This window comes from Mobula hypostoma, chromosome 16 (assembly GCF_963921235.1).
Source record: "Mobula hypostoma chromosome 16, sMobHyp1.1, whole genome shotgun sequence".
Taxonomy (NCBI): domain Eukaryota; kingdom Metazoa; phylum Chordata; class Chondrichthyes; order Myliobatiformes; family Myliobatidae; genus Mobula; species Mobula hypostoma.
Genome location: NC_086112.1, coordinates 30,760,712 through 30,785,252, shown reverse-complemented (window position 1 = coordinate 30,785,252; position 24,541 = coordinate 30,760,712). Strand labels below are relative to the sequence as shown.

General features: G+C 40.0%; 1 protein-coding gene across 6 annotated transcripts in view; it reads right to left on the bottom strand.

Annotated features, from left to right (window-relative positions):
• Positions 1 to 24,541, bottom strand: part of srfbp1 (serum response factor binding protein 1) — a 244,418-nt gene that overhangs the window by 16,977 nt on the left and 202,900 nt on the right. For all 6 annotated transcript variants that reach the window (XR_010020590.1, XR_010020591.1, XM_063068704.1 and 3 more), the window contains one exon: positions 5,734 to 5,815. Coding sequence is in view for 4 of the 6 variants with exons in the window: in XM_063068704.1 (XP_062924774.1) it covers positions 5,734 to 5,815 (82 nt within the window). In the remaining 2 variants the exon portion in view is untranslated. The remainder of the gene's footprint in view (positions 1 to 5,733; positions 5,816 to 24,541) is intronic.

Genomic DNA, 24,541 nt, shown 5'->3' with positions numbered 1-24,541 from the left:
GCTGCAAAAGTACTGTTCCATGCTTAAATGATCAAAGTGCTTCCTGTGCTATGTGTTCCTGCCGAAACTGATCATGAATCCTTGCTATTGCACAGCATGATGTGCTCTGTTTGGGATTTGGAGGACTCAGAAGCAGACGAGGCAACAGTGAGTCTCTTTAATCACGCAAGTTTAAGAATTCTCTCTGGAACATGTGATATCTAATTAAGAAACAGAACCTAGTTTAAAACTAAATTATAGAAATGAAATAACCCTTGGGAAAGAAAGATGGAGCTGAGGGATAACAGAAATGACTGTAAGAAGTTATTTTGAAATCTCTAACGAACAAGCACAGATAAGGTGCGTTTGTAAAACTCAATTTTCATGGCCAGAGAGTTGTTTGGTAGTAATTTAGTGATTACAGCATCAGTCCTAGGCCTTTCTGCCATGTTCAGTGGATTTCAAAATGGTGCCGAACTGTGACCTCCATTAAGTCGCGGCACAGATTATTGCTTAATTGCTTAGTTTTTCAAAGCTTTTTGGGTTTGTAAGGATGGTTTTGGGGACAGAGGAGGTATTAGGGGTCAGTTTAGGGTTTAGCAACAGCAATGTGGGGGAATTGGAGGTCAGGTTGGAGTCTAAGTGACTGCTCCACATTTGAATTGAGTCCACAGCATTCCACGGGGGAGAGGGAGCAACCAGAAGTCAATATACACATTAATACCAATGACACAGATAGGAAAAGGGATGAGGTCCTGAAGAGTGAATACAAGTTAGGAAAGAAGTTAAAAAGCAGGACCTTAAGGTAGTAATCTCTGGATTGCTGCCTGTGCCATGTGTCAGTGAGTGTAGAAATAGCATGATCTGGTAGACAAATGAATGAGTAGTGTGAGAGGCAGGGTTTCAGATTTATGGATCATTGGAATCTCTTCAAGAAAAGCTGTAACATATTTGATAGTTTTGATAACCTGCGCGGTAAGTATGGCCTTGCGCATCATCATTTTTTTAAATACCTGCAGATTCGCCACTTTGTCAAGGAAAAATTTCCCTCTTTTCCTGTTCTACCACCTGCTACGTTATGGGAAAAATTCACTCTTAGCTTTAACAATAACAGGTTGATTTCTGAACTATACTCACAGCTGATGTCTTTGGGAGTTCAAGATCTAAACAAAACTAAGAGTAGGTGGGAGGATGACTTCGGTATGGACCTTGCGGAGGAATATTGGGCAAAAGTATTGAATAGGGTTCATTTCTCATCATCATGTGCTAGACTGGGGCTCATACAATTCAAAGTTTTACACAGGGTACATTTAAGTAAAGCCAGACTGGCAGACATATACCCTGGGACAGACACTGGATGTGACAGGTGTTCCTTCTCTCCGGCTGGTTTAGTACATGCATTTTGGTCATGCCCTCGGCTTGATGACTATTGGGCACTGGTTTTTAAAATTATCAGTGAGGTTCTGGGGGTGACACTGAGACCTTGCCCGCTTATAGCTGTATTTGGTGCGGCAGATGATGATTTGGGTTTAAATGCAAGCCAATCGGATATCATTGCATTTACATTGCTATTGGCCCGCAGGAGAATTTTGCTGGTTTGGAAATCTGCCATTCCCCCAACTGCTGCTGCTTGGTTAGAAGATGAAATGTTTTTTCTGAAATTAGAAAGGATTAAATTCACTTTGAGGGGGTCTGTGAAAAAGTTCTATTCGAAATGGGGACCTTTCTTATCATATTTTGGGAGTCTTAAGGAATTACCTACTAGTTGAGGGCATTTGATTGTACTTAGGAAGTTGCCTCCCATTTAACACGCTTATAATTTACTTCACAGGGTGGTTGATGAATTGTAAATATGAGTGTATTTTGGATCATCTGACATGTTGCAGATGTGTATGAGCCGTCATATTGAAGTAGTGTGGGGGTACGGTTGTGAAATGTCCGTACTTGTATTTGTGAATTGTTGTGTTGTAGATATATTAGCTGTCATGATATGTTGGGGGAGGGCGGGTGGGGGGAAGGTTTGTTTTGGGGGTACGATACTAAAGCAAAATGGAGGAAAATGTAATCCATTATATATTCTGTATTGTGTCATTCCTTCAATAAAAATAAAAATTTAAAAATTAAAAAAAAAAGCTGTGACCTGTTCAAAAGGAATGGTTATACCTGAGCTCAAGCAGTTTCAATGTCCTTATTTCAGGTTTGCTATAGCTATTGGAGGGTTTAAACTAGATTGGCAAGGGTATGGGAACCAGAGCATTAAGTCAGACACTGGAGCAGTTGGTATACAAGTAGATGCAATGTGTAGAGAGACTATGAGGAAAATTGGTAGTGGAAAGGGCATAATTGCAATCAGTTCGATGGTTTGTAAGTACAAAGAATAAGGCATGGATCAGTGCATGAAATTACAATGTTCTGGTCACTATATAGGCTTCACCGTCACAAAGGCAGGATTGTTCTGGGGTTTAATTGCTTCAAAAGAGATAGGGAGGAAAGTAAAATGTGAGGTGGGGATGAAAGAATTGATAATGAGGGATAGTATCACAGCTACAGAAAGGGAGGATGTCATGGAGAGATTGTTTACTGAGTCAGTCAGTGTGAGTGTAAGACAGAAACATGAAGGAAGCAATCACTCTAGTGAGAGTATTCTATCGGCCACCCAATAGCACAAGGGACATTGAGTAGATTAGTAGCAGATTTTGGAAAGGTGCAAAAATAACAGGGTTCTTGTCATAGGAGACTTCAACTTCCCTAATATTGATTGGCAACTTCTTAGTTTAAAAGGTTTAGATGGAGCAGAACTTTTTCTGGATTGTCTGTGAAGGATTCCTGACACACGATGTGGACAGGCTGACTGGAGGAGTGGCCATTCTGGACATAGTACTAGGCAATGAAGCTCGTCAGGTGACAGATCTTGGGTGGTGGTGGGGCGGGGGGAAATGACCATTTTGGAAATAGTTATCCTACTTCCTGACCTTTAGCATAGCCATGAACAAGGATAGGAGTAGTTGATATGGTATTTATTTGGATGAGGGCTAATTACAATGGCATTAGACAGCACCTTGGGAGCGTATATTGGGAATAATGTACTCAGGGTAATGCACCATGGAATGTAGAGGCTGTTTAGGAATGGGGTTCTGGATAGTTTTTCCCACACTGAGAAAGAAAAGAGTGGCTAACTGGCAAAGGGGCAAGGATAGCAGAATTAGCATTGCCAATCTGTTCTGTCGCATCACCTCCCACCTCTTCTGGATTGCACAAGGTGGGCAATTGGGAGAGATAGTCTACCATGACGGTGTGCTATCCTGCCTAATGATGGATGCTGAAATAGGACAGTTGTAGAGCCAGGTACCATCTCATGATGCCTGCATTGTAGTCTTTCATGGAGTGGATCCAGGCGAGTACTTTGTGGTCGGTCTCCAAGACCTATTTTATGGCAAGAGCTTCCTTTTCAACACCTTGTCTCCCACAGCAGCGGCTTCTGACTAAGGTACAATGCCTGCTGTTTTTCTCCTTCTTTCCCCTGGGCTTAGGACTACTCCTTTGTTGAGGCGTCGACTTGGAGGATGAATGGTTTGAAGTCTGGGCTGATGAGGACGGGCTGGGAACAAAGCCTCCTTCAGAGTCACAAAGGATTCCTCACATTCTTTTATCCACTGGACCAGATTCTTTGCAGACTTCAGTGTCAGTTCTTGTTAGTGGGACTTCCAAGGCAGCAAATTGAGGGATAAAATGTCAAAACCACTCGACTAATCCCAGGAAGAACCGGACCCGCTTCTTGGTGTGGGGGCCACAGAAGTCAGAAGATGATTGTAGATGGAGCATATTCTGCCTGGAGGTAAGTGACTAGTGGTGTTCCTCAGAGATCTATTTTGGGACCCCTGCTTTTTGTGATTTTATAAATGACTTGAATGAGGAAGTAGAGGGGGTGGGTGAGTAAGTTTGCAGATAACACAAAGGTTAGAGGTGTTGTGGATAGTTTATTTATTTAGAGATACAGTGTAGAACAGGCCCTTCTGGCCCACTGACCCCACCATTTAACCCTAGCCTAATCACAGGACAATATACAATGACCAATCAACCTACTAACTGGTACGTCTTTGAATTGTGGGAGGAAACACCCCCCCCCCCACCGCCCACCAGATGCAGGAAGAACTTATAAATTTTCTTACAGAGGACACCAGAATTGAACTCTGAACTCCGACGCCCAAGCTGTAATAGCATTGCGCTAACCACAATGCTACTGTGGTGCTCAAATAGACTCTCGTAGGTTACAACAGGACAGGATTCTGACGGCGTAGAAGTGATGGATGGAGTTCAATCCTGAAAAGTGTGAAGTGATTCACTTTAGAAGGTCAAACTTGAAGGCAGAGTACAAGATTAATGGCATGATTAGCAGCGTGGAGGAACAGAGGGATCTTGTGGTCTAAGTCTATAGATCCCTCAAAGTTGCCATGTAATGATAGGGTGATTAAGTATGGTGTGTTGAAGAATTGAGACCAAGAGTCTCTAGGTAATGTTGCAACTCTCTAAGGCTCTGGTTAAAGAACAAGTAAAATATTATCGCAAACATGACGAAATCTGCAGATGCTGGAAACTCAAGCAACACACACAAAATGCTTGTGGAACGCAGCAGGTCAGGCAGCATCTATAGGAAGAAAAGGGTGCAGTCGACGTTTCAGGCCGAGACCCTTCGTCAGGATGAAGGGTCTCGGCCTGAAACGTCGACTGCACCTCTTCCTATAGATGCTGCCTGGCCTGCTGCATTCACCAGCAACTTTGATGTGTGTTGCTTGAATTTCCAGCATCTGCAGAATTCCTGTTGTTCTATAGGAAGAAGTACAGTGGACGTTTCAGGCCGAGACCCTCCATCAGGACAGTCCTGACGAAGGGTCTCGGCCCGAAACATCCACTGTACTTCTTCCTATAGATTCTGCCTGGCCTGCTATGTTCCACAAGTAAAATATTATGTTCAGTTCTGGTCTCCTCATTATAGAAAGGATTCAGAAGCTTTAGAAAGGGTGCAGAGGAGAGCTGCCAGGATGCTGCTTGGATTAGGGAAGATGTCTGATGAGGAAACATTGAGCGAGCTAGCACTTTTCTCTTTGGAGTGACAGATGATAAGAGGTGTTTAACATTATGAGAATCATAGGTACAGTGGATAGCCAGCACCTTTTCCCCAGGGTAGCAATGGCCAATAACAGAGGACATCTGTTCAAGGTGAGTAGAGGAAAGCTTAGGGGAGATGTCAGAGGAAGTAGATTTTAAAAAAAGTGTAGAGGGTGCCTGAAATGCACTGCCATCAGCTAAGGAATAACACTGGGATACAATCAAAGTTCTTCTTTATTTTAGTGCCCTTTCACACAGTATGCACCAACTGCAGTTGGGAGAATGAAATGTATGAAACTTTCTATTGGACTTGGTTAGATGTCCCAAAATTATTTTTACTGCAATTTTGCTTCATTCTTTTGTAATCCATGGCCAAGAAAAGAAATAGAAAATTGCTTTTCAGCATTCGTGATACCAAGCTCAAGTTTCTACTTTAGGTTCTTCTCCCCATAGGTCTTATGTCAAAGTATAACGTCAAACTTCAGAATCCTGGTCAATAACTTAAAATTCATGAAAATTCTGAGCTAACACAAATTTAGATTTTGCTTAAGAGTGTTCTTATTGGAATGAACACATTTGTTTCAAAGATGACAACACATACAAGTCATGACTAAAGGAGTTTCTTCATTACAGTAAACTTTATTTTACCCTTAATAGCTGCAATTTTTTTGCACACGAGTGGATGTGATGCGATCCTTGCAATTGCTCGTTCCTCGCTTGTGGAAGAGGGCTGCATAGACAAACAAGAAAGAAAACCATTAAAACAGGTTTCCCCCGCTATCCGAAGGTAGAGCGTTCCTATAAAACAGTTTGTAAGCCGGAATGTCGTAAAGTGAATAAGCAATTACCATTTATTAATATGGGAAAATTTTTGAGCATTCCCAGGCCCAAAAAATAACCTACAAAATCATGCCAAATAACACATAAAACCTAAAATAACAATCACATATAGTAAAAGCAGGAATGATATGATAAATACACAGCCTATATAAAGTAGAAATGCTTTTCTGTAGCACCATCGAGCGCAGCGAAAATCTCACGGGCAGCACCCTCTGTGGAAATGCTCTCGGCAGAAACACGGCGCCACAAGCACTCTCGGCAGAAACACTCTCTCCAGTAACCTTTAAGCTATGAAGCTGCCAAATCATACTAAATGACACATAAAAATACACAGCCTATATACAGTGTATGTACAGTGTAGTTTCACTTACCGGAATTGGGAAGACTCCAATAAATTGCAGTTTCGCCACAGTTAAACACTTGCTTGTATGAATAACCTGTAATCTGTAATTACTTTCTTCAGTTCTGCTGGGAACTTTTTGGCAGCTTCAGTATCAGCCGAAGCACTCTCTCCGGTAAACGTTAAACTATGAAGCTGCCCTCGCCTCAGAAACCGATCAAACCACCCATGACTACCTTTAAATTCCACTTTCGCAACACTTCCATCACCATCGTCCAGTGCTTTCTGTTTCAGCTTATTAAAAAGACTGACTGATTTCTCCTTAAGTGTAAGAAAACTTAATGGAACACCACGCTTTGTACACCCATCGATCCACTCAGGCAATAGACTTTCTATTTTATCCATTATTGGATGCCGACTAAGAGAGACCATTTTGCTACGAGCAGAACCAACAGTAACATCGGCAGCTTCCAAAATTCTTTCTCTCTGCGTATAAATAGTGCGAATGGTGGATGCAGGCAGTTTCAACACGCGGACATCGTCCTTGTTTCGTTCACCACGATCGAAATGCTTAATTATGTCTAGTTTTACGCTAAGTGTAACACCCTTGCTAGCTCTTTCAGGCTTTTCCGATACCTCAGAACTCATCTTGCTAACGGATGCACAAAATAAATCGAGAAAAAGCACGTGTTTAAGCAATGGCGGCTAGAATGCAGTTCCGGGGGAAGAGCTTGGCTGTTCGGGCACATGTTGCCTTTTCTCGTAACAGTGAAAACACCTTCTGTTAGCGATAAAACAGGTAACTAATGTAGATCTTTTGTAACAGCGGTGTCGTAAAGCAAACGTTCGGAAAACGGGGACCACCTGTACACAGTAAATATTGAAGGTATCAATCAGTGCAGCACAGACAAGTTCAGACCCCTGCCTAATTAGTGACAAAGCCCCTTCATAACAAACACCTCGCTTCTCTTCATAACAGCAAACAACAAAGAAATCTGAAGCCTAGTCAGTGATTGCCTCAGATATACGATCTTCAGCTGTTGATTACATACGTGGACACAGTAACTTTCCAACATTCTCCCAAAGCAACAAAAAGGAATGCCTCCCACTACAATGTTTGCACAGTGCCAAAAGAAAGATTTCAGTAAAGTGATCATCTGAAATTTCCAAACGTAAACAACAGGAATTCTGCAGATGTCCTGACGAAGGGTCTCGGCCTGAAACGCCGACTGTACCTCTTCCTAGAGATGCTGCCTGGCCTGCTGTGTTCACCAGCAACTTTGATGTGTATCTGAAATTTCTAACTGGTTACAATATTTCCTCAAGATGCTAAATTGTTAATTTACTGGTATTCAATCTCTTACATGAAAGCTGTTTCTTATAAATGAGTTTCATGCCTTCAGTTTCTAATGATTAATGGAAACTTTAAAATAGGATTGCTAATTTCTATTTAAACGGTAGAATTAATTTGCTTGCTCTTTTATTTCTCTTTTAATCCATCTTTTGTCATCCTTCATCTTTTAATCCTAATTTCACATTTAGTTCACCCACTCTAATTCACATTCCCTTGTATGCATTAGCATTTTCACAATCTTTCCACCGGATTTGTTGAGGGTACACACAGCTGCTTGTCTGTTCACTCAAGTCTCTGACACCAGGTTTCCCCTGCTATGCCATTTTTAGCTCCCAGTTTTAGCAAACTAGCATGCAAAAACTTAAAAGATCAAAATGCAAAAGGTCAAAACGTTAAAAGAGCTAAATGCTGGTACAGCAAATTTGGGCAAAATGTTTAAATAACCATATGCTGGTCAAATCTAAATAGAGAGAAAATGGACCTATATTTACTAAACATATTTCATGCTTCATTGTTCAAAACACCTTATTTTTATTTATCTATTGAGAAGCACAGCATGGAAACAGCCTTTCTGACCCAATGAGCCTGCACCACCCAATTACACTCTGTGACTAATTAACCTACTGACCTGTATATCTTTGGAACAAGAGAGGAAACCTATGCGGTCATGGGGAACAAGTACAAACTCCTTACAGCAGTTATGGGAATTGAACCTGGGTCGTTGGTGTTGACGTTACTTCATGCTAACTCATATGCTATCATGCCGCCCCTTTAGAGACAATTAATTAATTTTGATAAAACAGTGTGTTATGCAAATATTAATTTGTAGCCATCAGACAGATTACTCATTTGGTGGTGGTATTTCAGAGGCAAAACCAGAACGAGTAGTTCAACAAAACGTCAGGTATTGTGTGCTATATACAAACTTGGGAGAGGCAGTTTCTTTCAGCCAGTGTAAGTACTTTCTTTGAAAAGCTTTTTTGCTCTTGCTAGCTTCATGCAATAAGAATCATAACAGTATTGAAGTTAAGCATTAGATTGTAGTTATTTTTAAAACTATGGCTCTTCTCACAGAATTGACAACTATTTCCAGCCATCCCCCACCACAGTTATGTATTTAAGGAGAATTCTCAAGCAAAGCTGGTAGCCTGTGTGGATTAGTTCACATAACCCCAGTAAAAAGAAACCTCAATAGAGTGATCTGATGTGTTGAAGAGTCAGAGATGTACAGCACAGAAATGGGCCCTTTGGCCCATGCTGACTGGATTGTCAATCCATGCTAATTTCATTTGCCTGCAAAAGGCCTATATCACCCTACTCCATTTATCCAAGTACCTATCACACTGAGTGGAAATGAATCCATTGAAACCTTCGTTGTCTTTTGTCACGAGAGTAAGAAATACACTTTACTCAACTAAGCCCTGAGTAAGGAGCACTATGACTTGCTATGATTACATATCTAGGAACAGCTGCATTTGGTTGAGTGTGAACCGTAAATCTTCATGGTTCAACAACAATAAATTCCATTTCAAACTGAGGCAAATCTGGACAGTTTGTAGATTATGCTGATAGAGTTTAAGACATAGGCCAGATTCTGAGGGGAATTTCCTCATTTAATTACCATCTAGTTCATGACAAATAATATTAAACTCCATGGGAATAATTAGCACCCTTCCCCAATGATTTGATGGAATAGAGTGGGATTAAAATATGTACTAATTTACTGTGAATTGCTTAAATGTATTTGAATATTTGGATATTTTTGCTTTTTGATGTTTTAAAATTAGATCTTTTTTTAAATTAAAAATAATTTTAATAGTTTGATAAGATATTGAATGTTTCTAAATGACAAACCTGCTGCTAAAGTTTTTAATGAGCACTTTTGTAGGAGTGAACGTTCTGCTTCCATTCCCCACCATCCACTACAAACTCTCGTGCAACAGGATTTTTAAGCAAAAGACATAGCCAGGCCTTCCAACAAATTAGGTTCTGGGGATCCGCAACTGGAATGCATCATCTTTCTTCACAGGTCATCTGTGTGCATGGGTGGCTCATCTCTGACCACAAATTCTGGGCAGGTTATGCTTCCATTTCACTGTTTGTTATTTCACTCCACTCCATGAATCTTTGCATTTTCCTGTGTTATGCAGTGTGGTTACCTATGTGACACTCCACTAATTTTAATTCCACTGAAGACATTATAAAAGTATATTTCATTAAATATTATTTAAATTATTTTACTGTACCTAAAGACACCCAATAATTACTTAAACTTGGAGTAATTATGATGTTGTGCTGAGTTTTAATCTGGGTCAAATACAAATTTTTTAGGCTATTTGATTTCAATGGTGTGCAGGTTTAGTAATGAAGAATTTTGTTTCCTTGAGCAAGAGGGTTCAAGAATGAAAAATGGCAGGGTGGTTTTGGTGTTTGTCTTGATGCATGCTGGTTTCTTCGGTGGTGAATATCTTTTGCATTTTCCAGTCCTCTTCTATTCATTGCTACTTGTCTCACATTAAGCAGTGCGAGAATTAAATCAGTAAAATTAATGTCAGTTCAACTGCTCGATGCTGTTGTCTTTATGCTGAAATTGGAACGAAAAACACTTATTGACAAATAATTTTCCAGATCCTGTGGAGAATGCCTTTAAAATTATTGCTTTCATCTTAGAATGTGTGTAGCTCAGAAACTCTACTCAGTATGGCCAATTTCTGTGTCAAAGCTGATACATCACTAGGTTTTGAAAGATCTGGTATTAAGCAATCAACTGCATACCACATAATACCTTTGAGAAGAATAAACAATTTATTATTCATCTTACATAAAGTGACTCAGTAAGTAGTTTGCAAGCACATTGGAGTTAACAAAGAACTACTATGCATCTTAATTGAACTAAAGGTTTTAAATCCATTTACAACTGTACACTCAATAATCATATTGAACCAGAGGCACAAATATTCCAGACACTATTTACATTGTACGTGATATTTTAAGGAATTTGTTACTGTGGAAAGATACACAATCTAAACACACATTTTTTTCAGCTATATTAGTATTTAAAATTAGCAAATGTCAGGTTTGATGCAACACCGCAGACACTGGGTTTATAACCAGCTGCAGCTCTTTACTTCCAGCGCCTTTACTTCCTGAGGAAACTAAGGAAATTTGGCCTATCCCCTAAAACCCTCACTAATTTTTACAGATGCACTGTAGAAAGCATTCTTCTGGGGTGCATCACAACCTGTTATGGAAGTTGTCCTGTCCAAGACCGGAAGAAGCTGCAGAAGATCGTGAACACAGCCCAGCACATCACACAAACCAATCTTCCGTCCTTGGACTCACTTTATACCGCAGGCTGTCGAAGCAGTGCTGCCAGGATAATCAAGGATACGACCCACCCAGCCAACACACTTCTCATCCCTCTTCCCTCCAGAAGAAGGCTCAGGAGCTTGAAGACTCGTACTGCCAGATTTGGGAACAGCTTCTTTCCAACTGTGATAAGACTGCTGCACGGATCCTGACCCGGATCTGAGCCATCCCCTCCAAATATCCGGGCCTGCCTCTCGGTTTTTTTTTGCACTACCTTACTTTCCCTTTTCTATTTTCTATTTATGATTTATAATTTAAATTTTTAATATTTACTATCGATGTGTACTCCAGGGAGCACGAAGAGCAGAATCAAATATCTTTGTGATGATTGTACACTCTAGTATCAATTGTTAGGCAACAATAAAGTAAAAAGTATAAGATCTGATTAAAATTATGCTTAGTACAGTAATTCAAGAAAATCTGTATCTGTAAAAACCTGCATCTTAAACTAAAGTTCTATCATAAACATTAAAAACAGACATTAACTATTGCTAGCAATATCACACTCAGCAAATTTTCCAATTACAAGATTCTGTGGGTACACACAGAAAAATACAATACAGTGGATTCTTGTTAATTGGGTCATTGGTTAATCAGGGCAGCCTGATTGAAATAAGAGGTAAAAAAAATTAGAATTGTTTTGCTCACTGAGGATTCAAACATTCAGGCTTGAAGATGCCAGAAACGGTCTGGACTAATGATTTCACTACTTCAACAAATTAGGTACTACGAAGAATTTGAATGCATCTATAATCATCTTGAATGTTAGAATGAAAATGAAGATTTGGAGGATGCAATCATCAAATGTATTGTATGAAGGCAGTTCATTATCTGCACGAGGTGTCTATGTTCATACATACACAGACAATCAAAAGAACATGCATGAATTCCTCTGTCAACATTTAAAGTTCAAAGTAAAATTCATTATCAGAGTACATACATGTTACCACATACAACCCTGAGATTCTTTCTCTGCAGGCATAATAACAAATCTATAGAACAGTAACTGTAAACAGGATCTGTGAACTGTAAGCCTCAGGAACTGTAAATAAACTGTGCAAATGCTGATTTTTTAATGCTGATAAATGTGAGGTGCTACATTTTGGTAGGACTAATCAAAATAGGACATACATGGTAAATGATAGGGCATTGAAGAATGCTGTAGACCAGAGGGATCTAGGAATAATGGTGCATAGTTCCCTGAAGGTGGAATCGCATGTGGATAGGGTGGTGAAGAAAGCTTTTGCTATGCTGACCTTTATTAATCAGAGCATTGAGTATAGGGGTTGGGATGTAATGTTGAAATTGTATAACGCATTGGTAAGGCCAAACTTGGAGTATTGTGTACAGTTCTGGTCAGCGAACTAAAGGAAAGATGTCAATAAAATTGAGAGAGTACAGAGGAGGTTTACTAAAATGTTGCTTGGGTTTCATCTCCTAAGTTACAGAGAAAGGTTGAACAAGTTAGGTTTTTATTCTTTGGTGTGTAGAAGGTTGAGGGGGGACTTGATAGAGGTGTTTAAAATAATGAGGGGGATTGATAGAGTTGACGTGGATAGGCTTTTTCCATTGAGAATGGGGGAGATTCAAACAAGAGGACATGAGTTGAGAGTTAAAGGGCAAAAGTTTAGGGGTAACCTGAGGGAGAACTTCTTTACTCAGAGAGTCGTACCTGTGTGGAACGAGCTTCCAGCAGAAGTGGTTGAGGCAGGTTCGATGTTGTCATTTAAAGTCAAATTGGATAGATATATGGACAGGAAAGGAATGGAGGGTCATGGGCTGAGTGTAGGTCGGTGGGACTAGGTGAGAGTAAGAGTTCAGCACAGACTAGAAGGGCCGAGATGGCCTGTTTCCGTGCTGTAATTGTTATATGGTTATATGTTATATGGTTAAATGCAAATAAATATATAGCAATAAACAATGAGCATGAAATAACAAGATAAAAGAATCCTTAGAAGAGTGTAGTTATCCCCTTTTGTTCAAAATGGTTGAGGGGTAGTAACTGTTCTTGAACCTGGTGGTGCAAGTCCTGAAACACCTGTACCTTCTACCTGATTGCAGAAGTGAGAAAAAAGCATGGCCTGGGTGGTGAGGATCTTTGATGATGGATACTGCTTTTCTATGGCAATGTTTCGTGTAGATGTGCTCAATGGTCGAGAGAGTTTTACCCGTGATGTACTGGATCAAATCCACTACCTTTTGTAGGATTTCCTGCTCAAAGGCATTGGTGTTCCCATACCAGGCCATAATGCAGCCAGTCAGCACACTTTCCACCACACATTCATAGAAGTTTCCCAATGTTTTAGATGACATGCTCAATCTCCAGAGACTCCTGAGGAAGTGGAGGCGCCGTCATGCTTTCTTTGCAATTATACTTATATGATGGGTCTAGGACAGGTCCTCTGAGATAGTGACACCCAGGAATTTAAAGTAACTGACCTTCTCTACCTCTGATGGTTACTGGCTCATGGACCTCTGGTTTCCCCCTCCTAAGGTCTACTATCAGTCCTTTGGCCTTAATGATATTAAGTAAGTGTTATTACACCACACAGCCACATTATCTTCTTCCTGTATGCTGATTCATCACTACCTTTGATACAGCCCCACAACAGTGGTGTCTTGTATATGGTGTTAGAGCTGTACTTAGCCACACAGTCACAGGTGTAAAGCAGGTAGAGTAGGGGGTTAAGTACACATCCCTGCAGTGCTCCTATGCTGATGGAGATTTTGGAGGAGATGTTTTTGCCAATCCAAACTGACTGGGGTCTACAAGTGAGGAAATCCAGGATTGAATTGCACAAGGGGGTATTGAGACCTAGGTCTTGGAGTTTACTAGTTAGTTTTGAGGGGGATGATAGTGTTAAATGCGGAGCTGCAATCGATAAAGAGCATCTTTGCTGTCTAGATGTTCCAGGGTGGTGTGAACTACTGTCGATTAACTATTAGGAACTACAGTTTTATAGTACTTTAATAGTATTGTTGGTGTTCTAATTTGCACTGTATTTCATTTAAAACTAAGACTGACGAGACTGAGGTCCTTTAACATCTGCCGGACGATGCTGAGGATGTTCTACGAGTCTGTGGTGGCCAGTGTGACCATGTTTGCTGTTGTGTGCTGGGGCAGCAGGCTGAGGGTAGCAGACACCAACAGAATGAACAAACTCATTCGTAAGGCCAGTGATGTTGTGGGGTTGGAACTGGACTCTCTGATGATGGTGTCTGAAAAGAGGATGCTGTCCAAATTGCATGCCATCTTGGACAATGTCTCCCATCCACTACATAATGTACTGGGTGGGCACAGAAGTACATTCAGCCAGAGACTCATTCCACCGAGATGCAACACAGAGCGTCATAGGAAGTCATTCCTGCCCGTGGCCATCAAACTTTACAACTTCTCCCTTGGAGGGTCAGACACCCTGAGCCAATAGGCTGGTCCTGGACTTATTTCCTGGCACAATTTATATATTTACAAATTACTGTTTAACTACTTATGGTTTTATTACTATTTATTATTTATGGTGCAACTGTAACGAAAACCAATTTCCCCCGGGATCAATAAAGTATGACTATGATTAAATACATAGTTTATTATTCAGTTAAATGGTAATTTGTCTTTTTTTATACCTTTTTTTTTTTAACTATTTCCATGAATCTTCAGCTAATTGGGGCAACCACCTAACTGGGCAAAATATACTCATCCCGATGTGTCCCAATTAAATGGAATCCACTGTATATGTAAAATTATCCTTTTAAGGGTTTGGTCAGGGCATCAGTTGAGGTGAGCGAGGAAGGCTTGTAGGGGTAGTAGAGCTGTACTAGTCTTAGCAATGGATAGAGAGATGATTGAGTAGTGGATGGGTGAGAAGGAACTGGCCAGGAGGGGAAGAGTCACTTATGGAGATGATCAAAAGGAATTATGAAGCTCATATACAGTGGAGTTCAGATGCTTGATATTAAAATTATTAGTACTGCCATTTACTATTACTGCACATCTGCAACATTCTTATGGCTGTCTCCATTCATGTTTGAATATTATATACATGGGTGATTTACAACAGCGCCTGATATTGTTTTAAAATAATTCTAAAACATAATAGAAAAAATGGTGTTGTGCAGTTGAAGTTCTTGGGATAAAAATTGAAGATGGAGCCCCATTTTCCTGCTCAGGGGAAGCAAAAAGATTTTATGACACATTTTTGAAGATCAGAGTACACCCTAATCCATAGCCAATACATAGATACTAAAACATAACAGGAAGAAATTCCTCTCCGCCAGTAATGATTATCCTTTGTAGAATATACTCAACTTCTGCACATCAGATCCCTTGATTTCAACACATTAGGACATGCAGGTGAGTACAGCCAGTCAGATCCACAATCCTGGTACGTGTGGTGCTGATAATTTAGTACAAGGAAATAATTGGAATTTTTCTGCCATTAACTCTGGCTCACTCTGCTGTTTGTGAAAACTCAGAGGATAATTTTTTTGCTGTGATGGTTGCAAAATATGTGGCTGATCTTCAAGTACTTTCTTGGCAGTAGGATACCTTAAGGATGTGAAAACACTTCACGTCTGTTCATTGTATTTGACTTTAAATAACTATGACACAAATAGTAATATGGGTTTCACTGGATGAAATACATTTGGTAGTTAAATGGGAACTACTGTCTGTAGGCTTTACCCAGACTGCCACAACCTGGTCACAATCACACCAAGGATGTCTCACTTGAAGCTGTAGGTAATCTCTAGCCAATAACATCATAGAAATAATACCAAATTACTTGTAAAACATCTTGAATAACTGACCTTGTTACCATAGCAAGGATTAAGTCATGACTCATCATGTGTCAGCCTTGCCGTCTGGGTTTCTAAATAGCAGTCTGCTCAACTCCTAGCATTTAAGATATACCTGTCTCTACTACTGAACCTGACTACTGTTTACATTTCACAATCCACAGTACGGCTGCCTGAACTTTTCACATTGTTCATTGCTTTTATGTACATTGGGAAACAGAGTTCAAAACAATACTGCTGTTAATCTATGTCTCAAAAATTCGACTACTTAGCACTATTGATATTTTGCCTGAGATATTTAAATATTTATCTATTGAGATACAGCGTGGATTAGGCACTTCAAGCCGCACCACCCAGCAACCTGATTTAAGCCTAGCCTAATTACAAGACAATTTACAATGACCAATTAACCTATTGTGGGAGGAAACCAGAGCACCCAGAGGAAAACCATGCATTCTAAGAGGAGGACGTACAGACTCCTTACAGATGACATCAGAATTGAAATCTGACGCTCTGAGCTGTAATAGTTTCGTGCTAACTATTACACTACCTTGGCACCCCTGAGTCGACAATTAAAAATTTAGCCCAAAAGATCTCAAAAAGCTAACAAAAATACAGTATGTGAGAAATATGTAGAAACCTTAGTCGATTTGCTTTGTTCACTGAGGTCAGATTACCAGGTTGTATATAGCCCACTGACAATAGTGGATGTCTTTGATCCACAGTGTAGAATTCATCCTACCAGAGACAGAGAGCTTACAGTGTTGCTCAATATTATAAGAAGCCAACAGAATTACCATAATTCACATACATCATTTGTGCTAAATAAATTATAGCCCAATTCACTATGTTCTAATTTGGGCAGACCACAGTATTTTCTTTCACAGTGAAAATGGGCATCAAGGGGAAAACAACATTCCAGTGGCTAGAGTTATACCTCACACTATGTACGATGGCTGGTGTTGTTGAAGGTCAATCAACCCAGCCCCAGAACATTACTGAAGGAGTTCTTCTGGGTAGTGTCCTAGACCCTACTATCCTCAGTTCTCTCATAAATGATCTTCCGTCCATTTGATCAGAAGTAGAGATGTTTGCTGAGGATAGCACAATGTTCAATTCTACTCGCAACTCCTGGGTAAATAAGGCCAACCATGCCTGCATGAAGCAAGGTCGAGATCCAGATCCACACAGGGCTCACAGTGGCAAGTAAAATCCACACCAAAAAATTACAGTCAATAACAATCTTCAATCAAATCTCCAAATAACCTACCCCTGGCAGCGATTGCAGTACCACTGCCAAGTCCTCACCATTAATATCATGGCAGTCACTATCAATTGCAAAATCAACAGCAAAGCATAGCTATAAAAGTATAGATGCTGCTTAAGCTGCTGAGCCCCACCAGCATTTTGTGTGTTGCTCAGGATTCCTAGCATTTACAGAATCTCTTGTGCTTACACTGCAAATATATACATAATTATATGAAACCATTTTTGTCTACACCCAAAATATTGAGCTAAACTATGCATTGGAACTACTGAAACCCTATTTAATCACTTGTCATCTTTGTTTAAGAGTATAAAAACAACAGACTTTGAGTTGTGTCCAGAATTCAAGGTTTTCCTCACCTTTCCTAAAACAGGCACAAAAGACTTGATGCTCATAATCATTATATTTCAGACCAACCCTTGAATTTACAAGGTAGCTATTATCTTTCCCTTCCAAAAATGCACATTTCTGTGCTTAAAATTATATATATTTACATATTTTACATAACACATTGAAATATGCTACAGAAGCACAGAACATGATGAAACAGGATGCAAGAAAGGACCCACACCAACAACCAAAATACAATTTGCCAAGCATAGTAATGCATAATATTAACAATTCTAGGCCATGTACTGTACTTATTTTATATTGACATCCCTGCAATTTGAATCACCTTACTTTTTCAACATCAAATTCTAAGTACACAGCGTAAAAGCAGCTCTTGTCGTGAAATGTCTGCACATCCTCCCAGTGACAATGTGGGTTTCCACTAGGGTTCCTTTTCCGTCCCAAATCCCAAAGGCGTGTGAGTTGATAAATTAATTGGCCATTGTAAATTGCCCCTATGGTCTAGGTGAGTGGAAGAAGCTGACAGCAGCTTATGGGAGCGTGGGAGAAGAAAACTTGATTCATGCGAGTGTGTGCTTGATGGCTGTCAGGGACTAAGTGCGTCAAAGGGGCCCTTTCTGTGCTGTTACAATATCATTCTAAAATTACCAGTTACAATAAAGGAAACAGTTTTTTCTCCTCAAATCAAGCCTGAATTATGTGTTCAATGTTACAGACAGCAACTTCTAAAATGATAAAACAAGTTTACAGGCATTGAAGCAAGTCAGCTGAGCACAAGTAGGCCATGCCAGAATTTATACTTCACTGAAGTCTACTCTCACTTTCTTCCATCTAAATCTATTGGATTGATGCCCCATTGACTTCCCACAAATGCTTATCCAGTCTTCCATCACATCCATAAATACTATTCACTTCAATCATATGCTCAGGTAACATGTTCCACATTCCTACCACTCCTTGGATAAAGATGTTTCTATTGACATTTTTGTTATTTCATGTTGACAACTTCTAAGCATACTCTTCCCCAAAAGTGAAGTTCTCTCTGCATCCACTCTCTAAAGATTTTTCATAAATTAAAATAATTTCTATTAAGGCATCCCTTTGCCTTCTTTTCTCTCTGTTTAAGTTCTGTTTTTGTTTGTAGGTTATTTTCAATGTAACAACTTGTAAACAGGGTTTAGCACTGTGCTGAAAACTGCTTTAACAATTTGCTGTTTCTTGGACTCAGTGCTCAGTGGACCTACTTGCACTCCAGTGCTTTGTTTGTCTTGGCATCTGCTGCTGTACAGTTCAACAACACTTTCAATGTCTGGTCCACTCACAGAGGCAAACCTTTTTCCATCTGCACTTAATTATACAGTCCCCAAAAGGAAACCACAGTTATAATTTCCGGTACTAATAGGCAATGCTTTACATTAACATTAACTATAATGTAATATTTCACCTGCCAGGTTGCTAAGTGCTTGACTGATGTAAATAATTTGCTTCAGAGGAACTCATATTTACAAATACTTCTGCTCTATTCACTATCTTAAAATGTTCTATTTATAGCTGGTCTTAAAAGCCAAAGGCTAACTGCTTACTCCTTAAGAAGCAATCAAATTTTCTTGTAAAAATGATCTGACGATTCATGTTTGGTCAGAATGCTGTGGTTCTCTTCAACTGTTTGCATGAATTGTATTTTTTTCTTTCTCTCGCAAATCAAGAGCTGGTTCTTTTATTTAAATTGGGTTCTTCAGTTTCTTGCTTTGTGGCCACCTGTGAGCAAGCAAATCGCAAGGTTGAATAATTTATACATTCTTTGATAATACTTGTACTTGAATCTTGAACTTGAATCCTCCTCCTGCTGAACGGAGCAAACAAATAAAATTTCCTAGTCCACACATGGCATTCCATTTAGCCTCTGTATTCAATGGATTATTTCTTATAATTTCTGTCAGCTCCAACAAGATTCCACAACCAGGCACATATTTTCCCTTTTAAATGTTCCAGTGGACTCACCACCTTCATTAGCCCCTCGTTTATTCTATCACTCCTCCTCATTTGTCATTTTCCCAAACAACCACATCAGATGCAACACTTGTCCTTTTACTGCTTCCCCTCCCACCAATCAGGTACCCTTTAGCCTTTCTGGATGAAGCAGTTACCCACTTACACTCCCTCCTACTTATTGTATTGCACTGTTCACAACTGACCTCTACATCAGAGAAATCAAATGCCAACTGGGTGACCACTGCAGCATCTGCATTCAGTCTGTAGAAGTGACCCAGGTTCCTGGTTGCTTGCCATTTTGACTCACAAGTAGAATTTGAATTGGTTTACTATTGTCACGTGTACCACGGTACAGTGTTCATACAGATCAAATCATTACACAGTGCACTGAAGTAGCATAACAGAAAACAAATAACTAATGCAGAATATAGTGCAGTGCAGGTAGACAATATGGTGCAAAATCATAACAAGGCAGATTGTAAGGTCAAGAGTCCATGAGTCCATCTCATCATACTAGGGAACCATTCAGCAGTCTTAAAACAGTGGGGTAGAAGCTGTCCTTAAGCCTGGTGGTGCATATAAGACCATATGACATTGGAGCAGAATTAGGCCATTCAGCCCATTGAGTCTGCTCCACCATTCCAATATGGCTAATCCCAAATCCTACTCAACCCCACACACCTGACTTCTCACCATATCCTTTGATGCCCTTACTGATCAGGAAACAATCAACTTCCACCTTAAGTATACACACAGACTTGGCCTCCACCACAGTCTATGGCAGAGCATTCCACAGATTTACTAAGCTCTAGCTAAAAAACTTCCTCCTTACCTCTGTTATAAAGGGTTGCCCCTCAATTTTGAGGCTGTGCCTTCTAGTTCTGGATACCCTCACCATAGGAAACATCCTTTCCACATCTACCCTATCTAGTCCTTTCAACATTTAGTAGGTTTCAATGAGATGCCCACGCATTCTTCTAAATTCCAGTAGGTACAGGCCCAAAGCTGCCAAACGCTCTTCATATGTTAACCCCTTCATTCCCTGAATCATCCTCATGAACCTCCTCTGGACTTTCTCCTTTCTAAGATATGGGGTCCAACACTTGACAATATTCCAAGTGCAGCCTGACCAATCTCTTATAAGGGCTCATCGTCATCTCCTTACTTTTATATTCTATTCCTCTTGAAATAAATGTCAACACTGCAGTTGCCTTCTTTACCACAGAGTCAACCTGTAAATTAACCTTCTTGAAGTCTTGCACAAGGACTTCTAAGTCCCTTTACGCCTCTGATATTTGAACTTTCTCCCCATTTAGATAATATTCCGCACTATAGTTTCTTTTAACAAAATGCATTATCATCCATTCCCCAACACTGTATTCCATCTGCCACGTTTTTGCTCATACTTCCAATTTAAGTCCTGCTGCGATCACGTTGCTTCCTCAGCACTACCTATCCTCAGATAAAGTTTTAAGGGAGTTGGGGGAGTCTTAGATTCTTGTAAATAGTGATTAAGGTTGAGTCTGTGTATTTTGGTTTGATAATGGCTGCAGTTTGAGCAGCTGTTGTCTCCTGACTTTTCACACCTTTTGGTTTCATGTTTAAATTTCAACTTTGGGTTAAGTACCGACTATGTAACTGCGACTATGTAACTGCAGTACGTTTGAGTAATCTCTCACAACTGCTTCTTTGGAGCAAGATAAGGCTGAAACTCACACAAACCCACAGAAAGATCTCTCCTAGTTTTCACACATTTTGGTTTCGACAAAAGGTGAAGATAAGGAAGGGCATTCCTTACATTCCTTTCCTAATTTCGGTAGTTTCTTATCCAAATTATTAAATTCTGCTCTATTTGAGTAGCCAGAATGTCTGTTGATCTGACTGTTCTCTGAGAATTGTGACTAGTGGTGTCCCACAAGGATCTGTTCTAGGACCTCTACTTTTTGTGATTTTTATTAATGACCTGGATGTGGGGGTAGAAGGGTGGGTTGGCAAGTTTGCAGTCGACACAAAGGTTGGTGGTGTTGTTGATAGTGTAGAGGATTGTCAAAGATTGCAGAGAGACATTGATAGGATGCAGAAGTGGGCTGAAAAGTGGCAGATGGAGTTCAACCCGGAGAAGTGTGAGGGGGTACACTTTGGAAGGACAGACTCCAAGGCAGAGTACAAAGTAAATGGAAGGATACTTGGTAGTGTGGAGGAGCAGAGGGATCTGGGGGTACATATCCACATATCCCTGAAAGTTGCCTCACAGGTGGATAGGGTAGTTAAGAAAGCTTATGGGGTGTTAGCTTTCATAAGTCGAGGGATAGAGTTTAAGAGTTGCGATGTAATGATGCAGCTCTATAAAACTCTGGTCAGGCCACACTTGGAGTACTGTGTCCAGTTCTGGTTGCCTCACTATAGGAAGGATGTGGAAGCATTGGAAAGGGTCCAGAGGAGATTTACCAGGATGCTGCCTGGCTTAGAGAGTATGCATTATGATCAGAGATTAAGGGAGCTAGGGCTTTACTCTTTGGAGAGGAGGAGGATGAGAGGAGACATGAAAGAGGTGTACAAGATAATAAGAGGAATAGATAGAGTGGATAGCCAGCACCTCTTTCCCAGGGCACCACTGCTCAATACAAGAGGACATGGCTTTAAGGTAAGGGGTGGGAAGTTCAAGGGGGATATTAGAGGAAGGATTTTTACTCAGAGAGTGGTTGGTGTGTGGAGTGCACTGCCTGAGTCAGTGGTGGCAGTAGATACACTAGTGAAGTTTAAGAGATTACTAGACAGGTATATGGAGGAATTTAAGGTGGAGGAGGTTATATGGGAGGCAGGGTCTGAGGGTCGGCACAACATTGTGGGCCGAAGGGCCTGTACTGTGCGGTACTATTCTATGTTCTATGTTCTTTTGTATTGAGATGTTAAAGGATCAATCTGTCCAGCTAACATGTAAATGCTGAGTGTCCAGACAAGGACATGCAGGATGTGAGAATTAATTATACTCTGTTCTCTGTTTACCTCTGCCTGATGTGATTAAGTATTCTTTGTCAAGTACGTTTACCTCTGTTTTAGGTATCAAGTGGCCTTTGTCTCAGACTATCACAGTTGCTAGGCTTTCGTAACAAGGATGATATAAAAAACTGTATCTCTGTTTCGACAGAAAGACTTCGAGTGGCTGACTCTGAGTACAGATGGAATGTTCTCTCTCGTAGCTTGCTACGAATAAAGGTGGAAAAGAATCAACTGTGGTACTTGTTTCACTACATCGGGTTGATCACAGTTGACACCTCCACCCATCTTCATATTATCCACAAACATTGCCTCAAAACTGTCAATTCCATTACCCAAATCACTGACAAACAACGTGAAAAGTAGTGGTCCTAATACTGACCCCGGAGGATCACCACTTGTCACTGGCAGCCAATCAGAAAAGGGTCCTTTTATATCTTCTGCCTAATGGGAAAAGGAAGAAGAGAGAATGTCTAGGATGGGTGGGGTCATTGATTATGTTGGCTGCTTTACTGAGACAGCAAGTAGTACAGTGTCTATGGAGGAAGATTATGATGTGCTGAGCTGCGACCACAACCTACAGTTTCTTGCAGTCACTGGCACAATAGTTGCCATAACCAAACCATGATGCATCCAGATAGGATGCTTTTTACCATGGATCGGTAAAAATTGAGTATGGGTTGACGAGGCCAAGCAGAATTTCATTAGCCCTCTGAGAAAGTATTGGTTGGTGAGCTTTCTAGGGTGTGGTGCCTACACAACTGGACCAGGTCAGGGTACTGGTGGTGTTCACTTCTGGAAACTCCGAACTATTTACAGCCTCCTGCAATGTCACAATGCCCCATGCAAATTCAGGAGACTACAACTCATCTTCTGTCTGGAGATGTTATAGCTTACAAGGTCTCAATGTTCTCCAACTTTAGATAATTCGCCACTTCTATCTGTTTATATGAAAACTGGCCATTTCAATCTGCTATCTTTTCCCTGCTTTTTCATAGATACAGTATAATCAAGACTATGAAACTGCTGATGCAAAACAGGAAACACTGATACATAATAGATTAAGTAAATGTGTTAAAATGGGAAACAGATTTAATGCAGTAATGCTATAAGAAATTAATAGGAGAAAAAATAGGCAATCTAGGACCAGGGACATAAAAATTAAAGAGTCTAGCTGTTTAAGAATGAAGTTTGGACACATTCCACATGCAAAATGTTAAAGATATTTTGAACATTCTTATACAAATGACAACCAGTGCTTCCCCAATCATTAAAGTTATCAAAGTCAGAAAGAATGAATTCATATTCTTAAAGACTTTATAACTTATATGGACTTCATATTCAGATCACAGATTCATATAGCAAAGAAAGAGAACATTTGGATCCATGCTGGATCTTTGAAAGTGCTATCCAAATAATCTCACGTCCCTGCCCTCTTAGTCTAGCAAATTTCTTACTCTGAGCTACTGAGTCAGTTCCTTTTAGTATGTTGCAACTGACCTCGTTTCTACCTATTTTTTGGCCAGCATGCTCCAGATCAAAAATCTGGGTTACAGAAAATGAGCATTTTCCTGTATCCCTGGATTATTTGCTAATGTTAATTCTGTTCTGCTTCCTGACTCTGATGTTAAAAGTATTCTTTACTACTGCTCTATTTAAAAAAAACACAGCATTTTGAGTAGCAACATTAAATCTCTGTAGACATCTTTACTCCAAAGAGAAAACCTCAACATTTCTAATCTTTCCACATGACTGAAGTCCCTTATATTAGTAGCATTCTGATAAATCATAAATTGTACCCTAAGGGTTTGACATCTTTCCTGAATTATGGTGTTTGGAATAGGTCACAATACTCCAGATGAAGCTTAATAACTTATGATATGTTTGTTATTGCTTTTCTTTTTTGCACCCAAAGAGCAAAAATAAAAACTGGAAAAATTATTGTCTACATTAAAGTTACACTGATTCAGATTTTCACAGAAAAATATAAATTTGTAACAAAAAGTCTTTTCAATTATTTTTCCCCACACCAAAAGACAGTTTTTTTTAACCAAAATATAGAAAAATTTTGAATACTGCATTATTTGCTGAGAAGTTCATGTTCACCAATATTAGAAGGGTAAATACTACAGTTTGTTGCTCCTGGCATGGT